The 17,807-nt window shown below is 37.8% G+C and overlaps 1 protein-coding gene across 1 annotated transcript; it reads right to left on the bottom strand.

Annotated features, from left to right (window-relative positions):
- Positions 1–1,474: 1,474 nt before the first annotated feature.
- On the bottom strand, positions 1,475–1,888 carry LOC145983672 (histone-lysine N-methyltransferase SETMAR-like). Its single transcript, XM_083116730.1, has one exon. The coding sequence runs from the start codon at positions 1,886–1,888 to the stop codon at positions 1,475–1,477; it is 414 nt and encodes a 137-aa protein (XP_082972856.1).
- Between the last annotated feature and the right edge of the window lie 15,919 nt (positions 1,889–17,807).

Raw genomic sequence — 17,807 nt, 5'->3', positions numbered from 1 at the left:
TACTTGAGTACCCCACACCCCCTATTTTTAAGAAAAAAAGAAATAGAGCTCCTAACCACAAATAACATTTATCCTACATGGGCAAGCAACCCATTACGTTCAATCAATGCACTGAACTGGATGGGTCACTGTCTCAGTGCAAGGCATTGGAAATCAAAAAAACAAAACACTTGCACACATACTAAATTTTAAGAAATGAAATGAATCATTTGAAAAGTGTTTGATTTAATTATACCACAGTTAACTTTATACTACTTTCATGACATTTCAATAAAATGTAATCAATTCTCCTTTGTAATGTTTTATACATGAAAAAATTTATTGTAAAAGGATCGTCACAGGTGATACCATGTGGCTTGTCCACATACGGAAGTGACTGATATCTAAAGTGCTAACACATTTCAAAATTATAAGCTTTGTTCGTTCATTGTTTTATCTAAATATTTTAGACCCTTTTGATATTTTGTTTCTTGGATATATGTTCGTATTATTTCTTGTTAAAAGTCTATTGCTAACATGATTTGAGAAAAATGTCCTGAAAAAAACCACTGTGACGCGTACCACATAAATTATATTGAGTATTATAAGCTTGGCTAAGCCTTTACCTTACACGTTTTCTCAAACTATTGACAATTCTAGAATCTCAAAATTATTTAACGCAATAATTTACAACATTTTCTGAAAAAAAAACACATTCTGAGTGGGTTTTTTTCAAGATGGGTTTTTCTGAAAAAAAAAAAAAAACACGTGGGGAAAACTGGGCTGGGCCCACCTGGTCCAACCCTGATTCTATATTATTCAAAAAGCAAAGTAATGCAGGCAGGCTATATGGATACAGATAATCTGAACATAACTGCCAAGTTATGGTATTTAAACATATTGCTATGACTATATGTACGAGGGTCATTCAGAAAGTAACTTCCATTTGGGAAAGAGACAACTCTAAGCTAATTTTCTACATAAGCACCGTTTCTGTTGAGACACTTATCATATTGGTGAACAAGGTTTACAATACCCATGTCAAAGAAATCTGCCGCCTGTGCATTCAGCCATGCAGTAACACTGTCCTTGAGCTCCTGGTGTTGAAGCACTGTGCCCCTGGCCACTTCTTCATTTGTGGAAAGAGGTGATAATCGCTAGGGGCCTAATCTGGGCTGTAAGGAGGGTGGTCAAACAATTCCCACTAAAAATGTTGAAGGTCCTTGGTTCGAGCAGCAGTATGTGGGTGAGTGTTATCGTGCACGTGAACAATGCCAGAACTCAACATGCCACGTCGCCTGTTTTGAATTGCTCATCACAATTTGTTCAAGGTTTCACAATACATTTGGGCATTGATTGTTGTGCCTCATTCCAGGAACTCCACCAACATTATCCCTTTTCTGTCCAAAAACACAGTTGATATGAGTTTTTTCGTGGAAAATGTTTGTCTACACTTCACAGGCTTCTGCAGTGAAGAGGTGTGGCCTCACTCCATTCATTGTTTCTTCATTTCTACATTCATGTAAGACACCCACGTCTCATTAGCCATGACGATGTGATCAAGAAATTTGTCACCGTCTGTATGGTAACGCGTAAGTAAGGTGAAGGTGGATCCCATCCTCTTGGTCATATGGATGTCCGGCAACAGTTTAGGCACCCAACGGGCACAAAACTTGCGATAGCCTAGCCTCTTGGTCACAATTTTGTTCAAAACCATATGGGATGCTTGTGGAAAGACGTCTGACAGTTCGGTAATTGTGAACCGCAGATTATCACGAATTTTGTAGTTCACCTTGGAGACTAGTTCATTTGTCACAATTGAAGGGCTTCCACTTATTGCCTCATCGTGGATGTTAGTTCGACCATCCTTGAAAGCACGACACCATTGCCAAACAGTTCTGTCACTCATGATGTTCTCCCCATATACAGCACAAATCTCCCGATGAATTTCAGCCACTTTCACCTTTTTGGCCCACAAAAATCAAATCACTGCACGCACTTCACAGTCGGCGGGATTTTCAGTCGGCCATTTTGCACAGCTGTATGAGAGTGGGAACTGGCCCAACAATCCTCACAACTGCACTGCCAGACTCGTACTGTGCTTCATTCACGCCGTTAACCACATTCTTCCGCACGCTAGAGTGAATCTGAACCAACAACATCATCATTTGCTGTGAGTTCAAGGACAGTGTTACTGCATGGCTCAATGCAGAGGCAGCAGATTTCTTTGACATGGTTTGTAAACTTTGTTCGCTGATATGATAAGTGTCTCACTGATATGATAAGTGTCTCAACAGAAATGGTGCTTATGTAGAAAAATAGCTTAGAGTTGTCTCTTTCAGTTGTACATAATAAAAACTCTCACAATGTCCTGGTGTTTCTCTTATACCCAAACTGAAGATACTTTCCAAATGATCCTCATAGATAGATATTTATATTTATGGCTCCATACATTAGATCTAGAACTATAACACAGTACAAAAACATAAATATTATAACTGCACCATATTTCCTTCAGAAATTCAGAAAATGTTACTGCTTCATAATCAAATTATGACAGTGTAAGATATCTACAGAAAAGCTGTGACTTCTTTCTTTATTTTTCCAAAACCAAATGTGAATTCTTCCCTGGCACTTGAAATAACCTTAAATCTATATTTCTGTTCTTGTGGCATGCCTACATACAGACTTTCATGCTTGAACTGTTTTTGAATCACCTTAGTGTCTCATACTATTTCAATGTCATGTAACATATCACTTCAGTCTTACACCATGGTATTATTGGAAAAACAGAGTTAATATCTGAATGTGAAGGGCATGTTGTACTAAGACAGACAGGAGGTGGATGTAACACAAGTCAGCAAGGTCATTCCACACAAGAAAAATTTGGTAGGTATCCTAAATTTGCAGGTTTCCAGGTAACTAAATGGTTAGCACTGTCACCTTTGGTGCAAGCAGTCCTGGGTTTCATTCCTGGTGGACACCCTCAAAATTTAGGTGTTGACCCAGCATTGTGAGGACATTTGGGGAACTACTTGAAAAAAGAAATAATAGGTTCCGTTCTTGAAATCCATGAAACAGCAGCAATGGGATTCAACATGCTGACCATAAATTACCCAATGAGCCACTTGGTAGATCCTGGTCTTAAGAGGGCTGATGTGTAGGGTGACCAGACACATACATTCAAAAAAGAGGACAGAGCATGGTGAGAAAGGAGGACAAAGTCATAAAAAAGAGGACACTGCAAAAAATTGCAACACATTTGCTATTACTCATAATTCAAGCAATATAAAAAATCTTACCAACATTTTGCTCACAGATACTTTTCAGGTGATCTCTTTCAATAACATCTTTCTCTTACCTATAAGCAACGAAAGCAATCTCCTAATCAGTTATTTAGCAAATGACAAAGAATATGTAACAATTAAGATTTGCTTTAACTTATTTCAAAAAACCGAATTAAAATTTTAGGTAGTTTAGATTGGGTAGAGAAATATGATTTTAATGCCACGAGCATTTCTAGCACCCTTTCAACAGCACGGGAAAGTGACAGCCACTTTACACATTACCTCATATTTGTTTCTGGATATTTTCTTGCAAGATCATTGTTGAAATTACACTTTCGTTTCGTTATTTCATGAAAGTAAATATTACTAAATAATCAAAACTTTCACTACACGTTTCTGTATCACCTATGTATAACTCAAAAAGAAACTGACTGACCTTTGTGGTAGAGTGGTTAGCACACCGTGCCACAATGCCAGTGGTCCCGGATTTGAAGCCCAGCCTTGGCATGGGTGTTCTCTGCGAGTGTCCCTTCATCATATCATCTCTCACCCATATTCGCGATTAGCCAAAAGTGGCAGATTATTGAAGCAAAATAAACCTCAGAAGGGCCCTCTCAATTGGAACATTTATTTTTCATTTTGTTACAATGGTGCAAAATGTTTCTTCATAATTTGTTCAAATTCGCACAGTCATTAGCACAAGCTCTTTTTGTAAGAATTAATTAACTGACGATTCCCAGCAAATGTGAATTTCGATCAAAAGAGAATTCATAGTTTTTAATTGTTAGCACACTTTTATGTATAAACTGAAGCGCTAATACAGTCTGCACATTGTAAGAAGAAAATTGAAATAAGTTCACATTCATTGCCTATTTTAATGTCTTTTTCTAATTTTAGGGTGCCTTTTTAAGTGCCGATTTTCATGATTTTGGTGCCTATTTCAGAGGTTTTTAGTGCCTATAAATTTGCACCCTACTAATGACTCAGTCAGGAAAGTGATCGTGTTCAACTCCCAGATGCTAGGTGAGAATTGCTCAAATACTTAATGTGCCCCAAGTGATATGATGATCGTTATGTGTGGAAGCATTCTCTATGCAGCACATTTGCTATGGTATTTCCAAAAAAGGAGGACATTTATCGATTTCAAAAACATCCACCTGGACACCGGACAGACACCTAAAAAGGAGGACACATCCGGATACAAGAGGATGTCTGGTCACCCTACTATGTGCCATGTAGTTAACTTAATTCTAAAGGTGCAGTTTTCATGTGACAATTAGGGTATAACATACATGACTACTGTTCACAAAATCCCACCCCCCCTTCTCCCTTTGCCTCCACAGTTACTTTTTGCTGGTGATTCTTCTGGGCCATAAAAGACATTACAATACCACATTTGTTGCATGCAAGGCAGGGTAAAACAATGTTGTCTTGTGGGGTTTCAAGTGCAGTTAGTCCAACTTGATTTGATTTCATTTTTGTTATTTAGTGTCACTTTTCTGCCACTTCTGGTTAATTGCAATAATGAGGATGAGTAATGATATGATGAAATTGATGAAGGAACATTCACAAAGAGCACCCATGTCCAAGCCAGAGCTGGAACCCGGGATGCTTGGTGTCACAGGATGCTGTGCTAACCATTCCGAGCTAGTCAAACTGAATCCTTGTTTGCATCAACTGATCTCCTCTGCACCACAATGTCAGATTGAGCGTGCATACTTATGCCAAAATATTAATGTCCATTTATATGAAATGCTCCCATGTAGCCTGAGGGTTACCATCGTGCCTTTGGTGCAAGTGGTCTCAGTTTTGATTCACAGAGGAAGCTCCAGAATTTCAGTGTTGACCAGTGTTGGCAATAAACCTGGTACAAATTATATCAGTGTTGCCACTACTTTTTATCCACCCTAGATGGGTGAAATATGCTGCCTCAAGATATTCTATGAAGAAGCAGCCACAAATTGCAGGAATGCATAGCATTGTAGGATGTGAAACCAACATATCAGCAGAAACAGTTCCATGTACAAATGTACCCTACTCTTATGCAGAATGCTTGAACTGTAGAAATTACAGTGTGCATGTGATTTGAAATGCAGTGTTGTGTACTTAGTATGACACATCCAAAGAAGCAAGCAGAGCCTAAGCAGGCAGTCCATCTCCTGCCATAAAGGAGTGCTTTCGTCTGAACTTGGTGAAATAAATGGTACACTTCCCTGACATTTTATCAGTGATAAGGATTGCCTCACAGACTTGATCACCAGAGCAGTGGTGGCTCGATTACAAGAATTCTTTGATTTTAACACCAAGAAAGTGCACCAGTTCAAGAAAGAGCAAGAGAAAGGAGGAGGAAAATAAACATGTTAAGCCACAAGATAGGTGTTTGGTCTTTTGATGGCCATATTGTGGTAAAAAGAAACAACGTCAGGCACTACATGACAACTTTTGATGAATTTGGTTGCCACTAAAACAAAGTGTAGTGAAGTTATCTTCCTTAGAAATGACCTTCTTACTTTTCATATAAATTCAGTAGATGAAAGTGGCCTTGAGGGACTCTGGGTGAGAGTCTTTGTATTCAGTGGTTCATTCAGAAAATCACGCAAAATGATGGAAATGATGATCACAAGCTTACCGCCTAGTCAACTATCAATATCCCTTGAATATATGAATGTAAATCTTTTTGATGATGACCAAGATGCAAATGCGTTACAAGAATATTTTGCAGTTCTAGAGCATAAACAACTAATTACACACTTTACTAACATGTTAAGAAAGGTTGACAGACAGTATGGTTTCCACTGATGCACTGGAGGCTCATTTCCTCACAGCTACTGAAGACAGCACTGGCATGGCATGCTAAACAGAAGATGATGAATTTGCATGAACAGTGCTGGCCATGACAAAATAATTTGCATCAAAATTCATGTCCAGCTGCTTTCACCTGTAGTGCCAATTTTTGTGGATGTTCACATGTGTTTCTCAAGAAATGTAACCAGAAAAAAAAGTATACACTTTCTAAGTACCAAGGAAATAGTGTCAACACTTCCAGCATTGTAATATATTCCTACATTAAAAAGAAAAAAAATACCACATGTAAGATCATTTTCATACTGCAGCAAGAAAGGTATTCAGCCAGCACATTAAGTGGTTGACTTTCGATCTCACCACTGAAGTTCCCAGCTTCCAGTCCTAGCCTGAGTATGGGTGTTATTTGTGAATATCCCTTCAATTTCATTCCATCATCACTCATCCTCATCTTTGGGATTAGCCAAACATAATGAAAAATAGAAAAAATACAACAAAGGTAAATCTAAAATGTAAATCTCAAGGATCACAAATGGTAGATTTCTTTTTCTTTTTCTTTGTTTTTGTAAATAGCAGGTGGAAGTACTATAAAGGTACAAAAATGTCAAAAGACCATCTAACCCATTTTTTTACATTTTAACTTACGGCAAATAAGCTAGCAAACTTCAAGAACCGAACAACCAGCCTCTTCAACATCTTTCATCTCCCAACAAGTTACATGAATAGCAGTATAGCAATTTATAAATTTCATTTTAATTAAATGTTATCCTTGATTATCCAAGAAAATAATTCTGCAGTGTTATTTTTTTTCACAAGTCTCTTCAAAGTCAGAGAATTCCATCTATACATTTTGTGATTGTACTCATGCATTGCATTTGCATGTTTTTTTTTTTATTTTTAAATATTTATGTTACTTAAAAGAAGTACTCAAAACTAAATGCAATATCCTCTAATCATAAACACTGAAACAAATTTACATCACTTGTAATATAAAATTTCTTTCATAGTCATCTACATACTAGAAATTTCCGCAGAATTATCCTCATTCATTTTAGTATCTATCTTTACCATCAGAGCCTTCGACTGATGTATTCCATGACAATCCTTCAAAAGTTAATAAATGTTACAATGTTATCTAATAAAAACATGTTTTATTACTGTTTTGTCAGTAAAATCAAGTGGCATGCAAGTTGGTAAATATTTAATTAGAAAAACATTAAAACCAAATTGCAGAACTTACCACTTAAGCAAATATCTCCAAGTATTAACATAAAAAATATGGGTTTCCTATATTGTTATGTTGATGATGCATTTGCTGATACAGAATTTGAACTGAGAAGTGATGTAAGATTACACTTGCCATGCCCAAATCCCACACCAGATTTTGCACTCTTTCTTCTGCTCTTGCCTACCAATATTTTGAAAAAGATTACACTGTAGGATGGCATATGCCCAGGTGATCAACCTGGTTTCTCATGCCAATGTAAAAACTTCGAAGGACACCTAAAAATAAACACGTGCAACTAAAACCTCCCCATAAAACCGGTTTCATGAACCAATAAATAACTTCAAATTTATAAAATATAATTTGACCAGTAAAACACTTATAAAAATCCTAAATAAAATATGAGATGCTCAAAAGCAATGTGTGAATATGACTGTCTTGAGTGAACGGATCATGGTTCCAATTGTGTCATGATTATTGCAAGTTGTACATGAGAATGCAGAATGCATTTAGGATAATAGAAATGACTGTGAAAGTAAGTTTGATATTCGGAGAAACAAATTTGTGTGTTTTAGAGATGTAGAAACTTTTAATTTGTGAGGAATTATGTCATGAAAAATAGGCTGTGCAAGTTGCTTGTTTATATGAGCAGAATGGAAAAAAGTGTTATGAAAAAAAACTGTTCAGCATGTCCTAATAGACATGTACAGAGTTGGACCAATGTAGAAAACATGTATCGTTATGACATAAAGGTAACCAGGGAAGTTCTGTCAGTTTCTGATGAAGTCAAACGTCATTGACTCATCACACTGCAAGTTCCAACATGTTCAACCAGTAGGTTATGGTCCGTGCAATTCAGTGTGAATGTCAGTAAGGATAGGTAAAACATTAGCACTCCACACAGCATAAGGACTTGTACAGAGGTTGATGCAATACCATCTGGATGATAAAAAGTGTTCACTCACCTATTTATGATAGTCCTGCTTTTCACCATCCATTGTGTTAAATATGAAGAGCTGCACTCTGGACTATTGCCCAACATCTCAGTTTTCATTGGAGAAGACTTATTTGCAGTTGTACCACAAATATCTTCTCCTACTCCTGTTGGCTATCCTTCCATAGGCTGGTTACTGTACCCTTCACAACACCTTATTTGCATGCCCTGAAAAAATTGAAAGTCTTGAATTTGTAAATTTGGCAACAGAGCACTTCTGAGCCAACATATAGTAGCCAAGTTTTGTGATAGTTCTTCTTCCTAAATGAAAAAGCTCCTGATTTTGTTTCTTCAATCTTTCACATTCCATGAAGTTAAAAACCCTAAACCAGTAATTACAATACAGAATTAAACAAAAATCGTAAGTAGAAATATGAACGTTAAAAATATTGAAAATTCTTGGTTCTGAAATTGAAAATAGAGAAATGTACATGCAGTTTGAAACACCGAACAGGCTCTCTTCCACCTGGAAAGAATTGCCACCACATTTGAATGCCAAGAGAATAATCTCTCATGATTTGAGGTGAAATTTCAGTGAAGATATCTTGCACAATACTGGACGATTCTGCAAGGTGCATCTTTTCCTTGATCTGTGGCGAAAAATGGTTCGGAACTCCAGCACAAGGTTGTTTCCATGGAGTTCAGTGAGTTTTACAAAATTTATCATTAGTAATCTCATGGAGCAGTTGGTTAAACTATCACCCTGTTATAATTATTCGTCAAGAACGAAACATCATACGTTCAAATCCCACCCTCTCCAGTTTCTTTTTTTTCTCTTTTTATTTAATGAGTACAAAGTGTTGTAATAATCTTGCTTGATTTTTCTCTAGTGCAGTAATATGTTAACACACATCAAGAATTTATGTCATAATATGTTCTTAAAGAGGATACTTGAGAACAAGATATTTATGCTACAAGGTGTCCCAGGTTTGATGCCTGGTGGAGGCACATTGCACAGTAGTTCGGATTCCAGTTTAAACTGTAGGCCTAGTCCCGATTAGCCTAACTGTGCATAATGTGGACTTAACAATACAAGTAGATATACAAACAGAATGTTCTTTGTTGTGCTCTTGACTGTGGACCTGAAATATGCATCAAATTTTCCATGATACAACCACAAATTTTATGCCCTATTGAACGTTTGAAACTACATCCTCAGAATTTACTTCACGTTCCCATGCATTCTAAGCTGCACCTTGCTTATACGATTCAAATGTCTTCCAGAAACACTGGGCATACATTGGATAAATATCAACAGAAATTTCCCAGAAATGTAGATAAGCATTCTCGACCAACACTGTTTACTATCTGAAAAAGTTTCTACAAAGGTGGTGGTTTAAACCCACGACCTTCCATTCAGCAAGGAAACATGATCTCCTTACACTACACTGCTCATTATTTTAATCACTTCATTCAAGAGATGAACACACATATATATAGTAGTTTAGTGTGAAGTGGAAAGTCGTAAGTGAGGGATGCTTGCTTGAGTATTTAGGATTAATAGGGAATGCTTGTGGGATTAAACATTAATGCCATTGCATAAGCTGGAGAGGCATAACACTACTTTCAGTTCCTAGTAAAGTTCTAAGTAGAATTATTTCAAACCGAATTAAAGGATGTGTTGAGAAAAAGATCCGGAGAGAACAAGCAGGCTTTCGAAGCAACCGTTCCTGTATAGATCAGATAAATACACTGCATATTATTATAGAACAGAGTATGGAATACTTCTCTAATATGTACCTTATATTTGTGGACTTCCAGAAAGCATTTGACTCTGTAAATAGAATGAAAATGTGGACAATTGTAAAAGAATATGGCATTCCAGCACATATGATTGATCTTATTAAAAACTCCTATGATGGTTCCACATGCCAAGTTGTGCATGAGGGAATACTTACGGATCCAATACCAGTTATTTCAGGAGTAAGGCAAGGATGTATTTTGACACCAACAATATTTCTGATGGTAATTGATAAAGTAATGAAGAGGGTAATGGAAGGAAAAAGGAAAGGTATAAATTGGAGTCTCACCAACAGCTAGAAGACTTGTGTTTTGCAGATGATGTTTGTCTGCTGTCTCACACATACCGTAATATGGAAAAGAAATTAGGAGATTTGGATAAGGAAGGGAAAAGAGTTCGTTTAAAGATAAATAGTACAAAGACGAAATCATTAAGAACAAATGTAAAAAAGATGGAAAATTTCCACTTGAATGAGGAAAATATTGAAGAGGTTAAGGAGTTTACATATCTGGGGAGTTTGGTGACAAATACAGGGGGAACAGAAGATGATGTTAGATCAAGAATTAGGAAAGCAAATGTGGCATTTATTCAGCTATATAAAGTTTGGAAAGCCAGAGAAATTTCAATAAGAACTAAGCTGCAAATTTTTAGAACTAATGTGAAGTCAGTTCTCCTTTATGGATGTGAAACTTGGAAAGTAACAAAGAAAATTACTAAAGACCTACAGACATTCATAAACAGATGCCTAAGGAAACTTCTGGGAATATATTGGCCAGATATTATCTTAAATGAAGATCTATGGAAAAGTACACAAGAGGAACCGGTGGCAATACAGATCAAAAGAAGAAAGTGGAAGTGGATTGGCCACACATTGAGGAAAGATCCATCGGCAATAGAGAGACAAGCATTGAGCTGGAACCCACAAGGACAACGGAGGAGAGGAAGGCCAAGAATGAGTTGGAGAAGGACAATAGAGCAAGAAATATGGGAAGCAGGAAAGACCTGGAATGAGATAAGGAAGATGGCTGGAAACAGAGTCCATTGGCGATGCTTCGTTGAGGCCCTATGCTCCGTAGCGGAGTAACAGGAAATAAGTCAAGTAAGTCATAAGCTGGAGGCAAGGCGGTGACTTACATAAATTATCCTTGCTGAGGAATAGTATCATCTCTTATATCCAAGTTATAATATGAAAAAATCAGGTTTATATTTTAAAAATAACTTGAAGACCATAGCCATTTTCCACCACGAAAATAGGTTATTCATAGTTTGCAGTTCATTATTATGCACTTGTTAGATTTTCCATTGTTTTAATTTCACATAAATTTTATGTTTCAGAAGTTGAATATCCATGACCTCTCTCTCTCTCTCTACAATCTTTGGAAAAATGTTGAAGTTCCTTGGCAACTGGGTGCTGGTTCAACTGTCTCCTTGTCACTTTCGAGATCCTACTTTCAACAAACAAGACAAAAACTTTGTAACTAAATGATGGCTTGTTCAAAACAAGGCATTTACACACCATTTACAAAATGTGACAAAACACCAATAGAAATGTTCATCTTCTTCCCTTTCAGCATTTTTCAATTTTTGCTGAATATGTTTCCACTTAGAAATTGCTGTGAGGAAATTATGTGTGCATTAGCTTCTTCAAACTGGTAGCTAATTTTTATGTGAGATACTTGGAGAAGTGGTAGCATGCTTGCTCCTGATGAGGGTGATCATAAGTTCGATTCTCCATGAATGCAGGAATTTTTCAGGAGGATCCACCATGCTTAGAAATTAAAGTTGGTCTCTGTACCAGGTGTTTCAAAAAAATATTGCAAGTAAAGTATTGAACTTATGTTAATGAAACCAGTCCAGAACGAATGAAAAATGCAGACAGTTTTTTTGTACACCTACAAATGTTCAATGTGTGCACCATGGGTGACACGGCACACATCGACACAATAGTCTACTTCTTGCCACACTCGCATCAACACGGGCCTGTCAATAGTGTCCATTGCCAGGATGATACACTCACTCCCTTAGGTCTGCTATTATCACACAGCATCGGTAAGACAAATACCCTGTCTTTGATGAAACCCCACAAAAAGAAGTCACACAGTGCAAGGTGTAGTGATCTTGGAGACCAAAACATTCCTCGAAACACTGTGAGTGATGTGGGCGATTTGAGTGTCGGTTAGGGGAAGAGTGACAATTACATACCAGTTGTGCATTTATTTCAATATCGTCGGAATGGGCACTATTACTAAAAAAAAACCCTTCACTATACAAGAGAGTATGAATTTCTCTCCATGTTGCATGTGGAAACTGTTTTTTAAGGTAATTATTAAGCTAGGCACGATGTTTGAAAAATATGATCAATAAGTATTTACAGAATCCTATGTATTCCTTATGGGAAATCAACTTCAACTTCAAGTTGCTGCTAATCAAATGGGAGTTTTGACTTTTCCTACAACTAAGACATAGTTCAATGTGTCCTTTTTCCGGTCATGTATTTTGGTCTAGGTATTAATTCGTGCGGTTGTTACGCACACATTGAAGCTGTAGTTCAAACACAAAATACATAAATACCTTAAGAAAAATATTGTCCATCGCGAGCCACCACTTTCGCCCATCTGTCAGACAAGTTATGGATTCGGTGGCGAAAGAAGTCCTCATCCTTTGAAGCGACCTAGTCAGAGACCCATTTTTCAATATCTTCTGAAGAAGTGAACCGTTGTCCAATCAAATCGTTATTCATGCAATCGAACAAGTAGTAGTCCGAAAGAGCAACGGCTGGTGAATACGGCGGGTGGGGTAAAACTTCCCATCCGACATTTTCTGAATAGGTTTTGACCGGTTTTGCGACATGTGGCGAGCGTTATCATGTTCAAAAATAAGTTTATCATGTCTGTTCTCCCATTCTGGTAGTTTCCTGGCCAGAGCTTGCTTCAAACGCATTAATTGTCGTCGATAACGTTCTCCATTAATAGTTTCACCCGGTTGCAGCAGCTCATAGTACACCACACCTTTCATATTCCACCATATGCACAGCATAATCTTTGCACAGGGAATATCTCGTTTTGGTTGTGATGGACCTGGTTCACCTGGCTTCACCCAGGCCTTTTTTCATTTTGGGTTCTCGTAATGGATCCACTTCTCATCGCCAGTAACAATGCGATGCAAGAACCCCTTTCTTTTCTGTCTTTGAAGCAGCAATTCGCAAATGGTTTTTCATCTTTCAACGTCTCTGTCTTTCAATTCATGTGGAACCCAATGTGACATCTTCTGAATCATTCCCATGGCTTTGAGACGTTTGGAAACTGTTGTTTGATCAACGCCTAATGCTTCTGCAAGTTCTTCCTGCGTTTGACACGAATCCTGATCGAGCAATGCTCTCAATTCTTAGTCTTCAAATTTTTTTGGCTGTCCAGGTCGCTCTTGGTCTTCCAGTCCGAAATCACCACTTCTAAACCATGCAAACCCCTTCTGACACGTTCGCTCAGCTAGCGTATGGTCACCATACACTTCCACCAAAATACGATGACTTTCGGTAGCACTTTTCTGCATGTTAAAGTAATGAAGCAGAACACCCCGCAAAAACACTTTATCTGGCATGAACTGCGCCATGTTCAGTTGACTACAAAATGCTGTTGTTGACGCGTCAATCAACTGCCCTATACTACGAACGATGCACGCTGACAGGAGTTTTCAACGCATGTGTGGATACACGGAACTGTGGGACGATACGCTCATTACACCATCTCTTGTCCAGGCGCACGAATTAATTCCTAGACCAAATATTATTCTATGTCATTGGATGTTTCATATTCCAGAGAGAAAGAATAAAATAATGGTCCCAAAAGCGTAATGCATTTCTCCTTGCATCTTATGGCCATCCTGGTGGTGTTACCAGACCTGATGTGCATAAAAGAGCTAAATGTCACCTTAAATAGAGCTAAAGTTGACTTTCAAGGAGATAGATTAATGAAGGCTGCATGAAGTGCCTCCTAGGGTAATTTTAAGTGTCAGAGGGGTGGGGGCACTGCTTTACCTTTAACTTGAAAGTGATGACAATTTATTCTTAGTTTTCACGATTTAGATCTGTCAGCATCACACACCTCAATAATCCACCAAACTTTGCATGAAATTGGAAATACATGAATCCTGGATAACAATATTATGTCATCTTCACATCAGCTATGACACTATAAAAAAGGAGGTAAGAGGGGGTGGGGCAACACAGCCAATACAACAATATTACATATCATGCAAAATATATAATCATGGCAAAGTTGGTCTATGTGGGCCAGACCCAGTGATGGCATCATAGTGGGGCAGGGGGTAGGTGCCATGGTTCACAGCCAAACAAGTGCACTAGAGCCAGATCTGGCTCCAAAAGAGCAAAGCAACGGTGCTCCGCAGCTGCAGAAGAGAGAAGGACCTAGGGGAAATTGTCCCTTTCCTCCTCAACACATTCGCTGCCAGTGATGCATATATGCGTCATGTGGGGTTGTAGCTGTGAGCCTTTGAGACACATGTGCATCATACGTATTACCTTCTTTGAATGCTTGCCGATCAACAGCACTGCGCAGCAGGCTTTTAGTCCTTCATGGCACATTGCTGAAGAATTGTTTGAAATAAACATAAGCTTGGTTTCTCATTTGCATGTCTCTCTTAGCATTGTTGCATTGAATGGCATTATAATTCCTTTTGTCATGCATCAAGGCATTATTTGACAGCAAAGAAATTGTTTCTTATTTTCAAATGGGGATACCTAAAGGTGGCAAAATTTCATAATGTCCCCAGAACAATATTATTTAATTTAGTTGCATCAAACCAGACACCACAGGAAGCGGTATTGCAGAAGCTGGGAAGGAAATCAATTATTTCACCCAAGTTGGATTGATTGATTGATTTAGTTTATTTTACTTCACGTTTTGTGCCTCTTGGCTAATTTGCGAAGATGGGGATGATTGATGAAATTGATGAATGGACATTCACAAACAACCAAGCCAGAGTGGGATTCGAACCCACCCAAGTTGGAGGAACAATTGGTGGAGTATCTCGATATGGATAGAAACAGTTTGGGGTTGCTACCTCTGGAACACCTCTCGCTCCTGTCTCATCTACCACCAATATACCACTTCAATGTTACCTACATCTACTACATCTAGCAAAGAAAATAACTCCCCTACATCTACTACATCTAGCAAAGAAAATAACTCCATTAACAGTGCCAATGGCAAAATTGAAGTGGCTCTGAAAAGTTTGGGGGTTCAACTCCCCCAGTAAATCCTGTAGATTTTCATAAACAGGCTAACTTCTTGTTACTTTACTTGTATGTTCCTCAGAGTTAATGGATTTTTACTAGTATTCTATGTTACAGCCCTTTCTGTTAATTTCCTGTGGTATTCCATATTTGAAGCATTTTTTCATTTGACAGTTTTACAACTTCAATAGTTCCTTCTTGTGTTCTTTTTAAGGTAACTGAATGGTGGATACTCTATAAAAAAATGTGAAAAAGTGAAAAGTGTAACATAGATTTTTGTCAGTACTTTGTCAATACACTATAGTTAGCTGAATTTGCAAAAAGAAGGATTGGTATTCCATAATTAGGTACTTTCCTGTACCAATTAAATCTTACAGTTCGTTTGAAATTGCATTTTTAACGATTGTACCTAATCAGTATTTTTCAGGAATTTTGAAGAATTTAAATTTTTGAGAACTTAGTTCAGGATTTCTCGAGCCTATTTTAGCAACCTAAATGCACACTTTTAGCAATCTAAAAGCACACTTTTTAGAGCCTATTTTAGCAACCTAAAAGTACGCTTTTTAGAGCCTAGAGTTGCTGATTACAAAATGGTTAAGCCTTACATGATACTGTCACAGAGTGGATCAGAGATGCTCCCAAACATTGGATTCGTGAGGCAATAAGGAAAGCGCCAGAGAGATGGCAATGATGCATAGACCTCCACGGAAAATAAGTTGAACAGGCCGAAGTATATCCTGGGAGCTAACACCTTCAAGGATCACATAATTTGGGTTGATCTGAATAAAGTGTTCCACAGTACACATAACAAATCATCTCTGCTAGATCATAGGCTTAGGCTCTGCTCAGAAGTTGGAACCTTAAGCATTAGATCCTCATTCCAGAGACCTAGAAATCCCAAACTACACAAAAACAGCTCTGATCACAAGTCATTTTCCTACCAAGCAGCAGTAACCTGTGATTCACTCCCAACAAAGGTAAAACTCAGTACCAGTAAAGCAGAGTTATGCTGTCTTCTACGTTCGCATGCCTGTATATTCTGAAGTCTTAATCAATCAATACTGTTTCAGTGCTACACCCCCTCCTTAAAAACACACATACATGAACATTTTCATCTCTATTTTATGAACACTGAGTTTGATCTACTACACTCATACCCACATACACACACATCTTTATACTTCTGTTTTATTTTCATACAAAATATGTATCACACATCAATATCCTTTAATTTTTTCTTTACACTGCTATTAAATAAGTTCTTAAGCATTCACATACCATCTTGCAATTCACTTCATTTTCCCATACAAATAGGTTTTCTGTACAGTTATTTTTACTATACAGGACATCATACCATTATTGTACTAATGCTGTGCATAAGAAAATATTGTATGGCTTGATAGTAACCATATTAATAAATAATAAATGGTGCATTGACCATGGACCACTCAAAACAGACCTGCTTGGTAGACCTTGGCATTCAATGAGTTGCTTGTACCATGGGGTGCAGTACACCATATCAATAAATTGTGATCCTAAAAGTCAAGGTGGGATTCATTTTCTTAAAATTATTATCTGGCCTCCACCATCCCCATAGCCAACCATCACACACTGTTTTATTAACAATAAGAAAATGTGTTCATATTTGTAAAATATACACAAGGAAAAAAACAATCCTTTCAAAAAGTAGTGTGAAGCAGATATTAAAATGCAAAACATACATCTTTGCTTATAGTCTTTGGTATTTTACTGATAAAAAATATATACTTCTCTATAGTTTTCACTGACATGCATTCTTTTCTTCCATTGCTTTCTCCACTCCTTCTAGCATGAGCTGTGCCATGTTGACTCCCACCATATATTTTTCCTCAAGCAATATTTCAGGAATCCTCCTCTTCTCATTCTGCTCTTGTCTCTACTTCTCCAGTTTTGCTTCTTTCTCCTGTACACTATTCGTTAGGGCATCTGACCACCATATGAGAGGCTCAAGATTTTATTTCCATCTGTTCAAGCAGCTCCGGTGCCCACCCAGCATTGAATAAAGTGGGTACCTGGAGGAAACTCTGGGGGGTAAAGGCAGCCAGGGAAGTGGTGCTGATCACATCACCCCCACCTTTGGCTGCGATCAAGAAAGTGTGGGGCCCTAACTCCACACCCCCTATATGTCTTCATGGTGTGGTGAAAAGCACAGGGGAGCACTTTAATTTTTTATTATTATTATTTTTTTTTTCTCCTTGTCTTTAACAACACATTTTCATCACAATGTTGATTGTAATGAACATGGGCTGATCTTGCCACTTGTAAGTGCTCCTGCGTGAAATTAGTTTAGGGGAGAGAGAACAGCTTGAAAGATTGAAGGAACACTTTGCAGAACTGTTGAACATGGAAGAATTAAAAAATGAGGAGGAGTATGATGATGGAACTATTAGAATCTGACCCATGGCACCAAACAAGGAGGAAATCATCAACGACATCAAGATGAAACATGGTAAACCAGTAGGAGCAGAGAGCATCCTCCCAGAAATCCT

This window comes from Lepisma saccharinum, chromosome 2 (assembly GCF_977018435.1).
Source record: "Lepisma saccharinum chromosome 2, izLepSacc3.1, whole genome shotgun sequence".
In the NCBI taxonomy this organism is placed as follows: domain Eukaryota; kingdom Metazoa; phylum Arthropoda; class Insecta; order Zygentoma; family Lepismatidae; genus Lepisma; species Lepisma saccharinum.
This window is presented reverse-complemented; position numbering and strand designations above follow the sequence as displayed.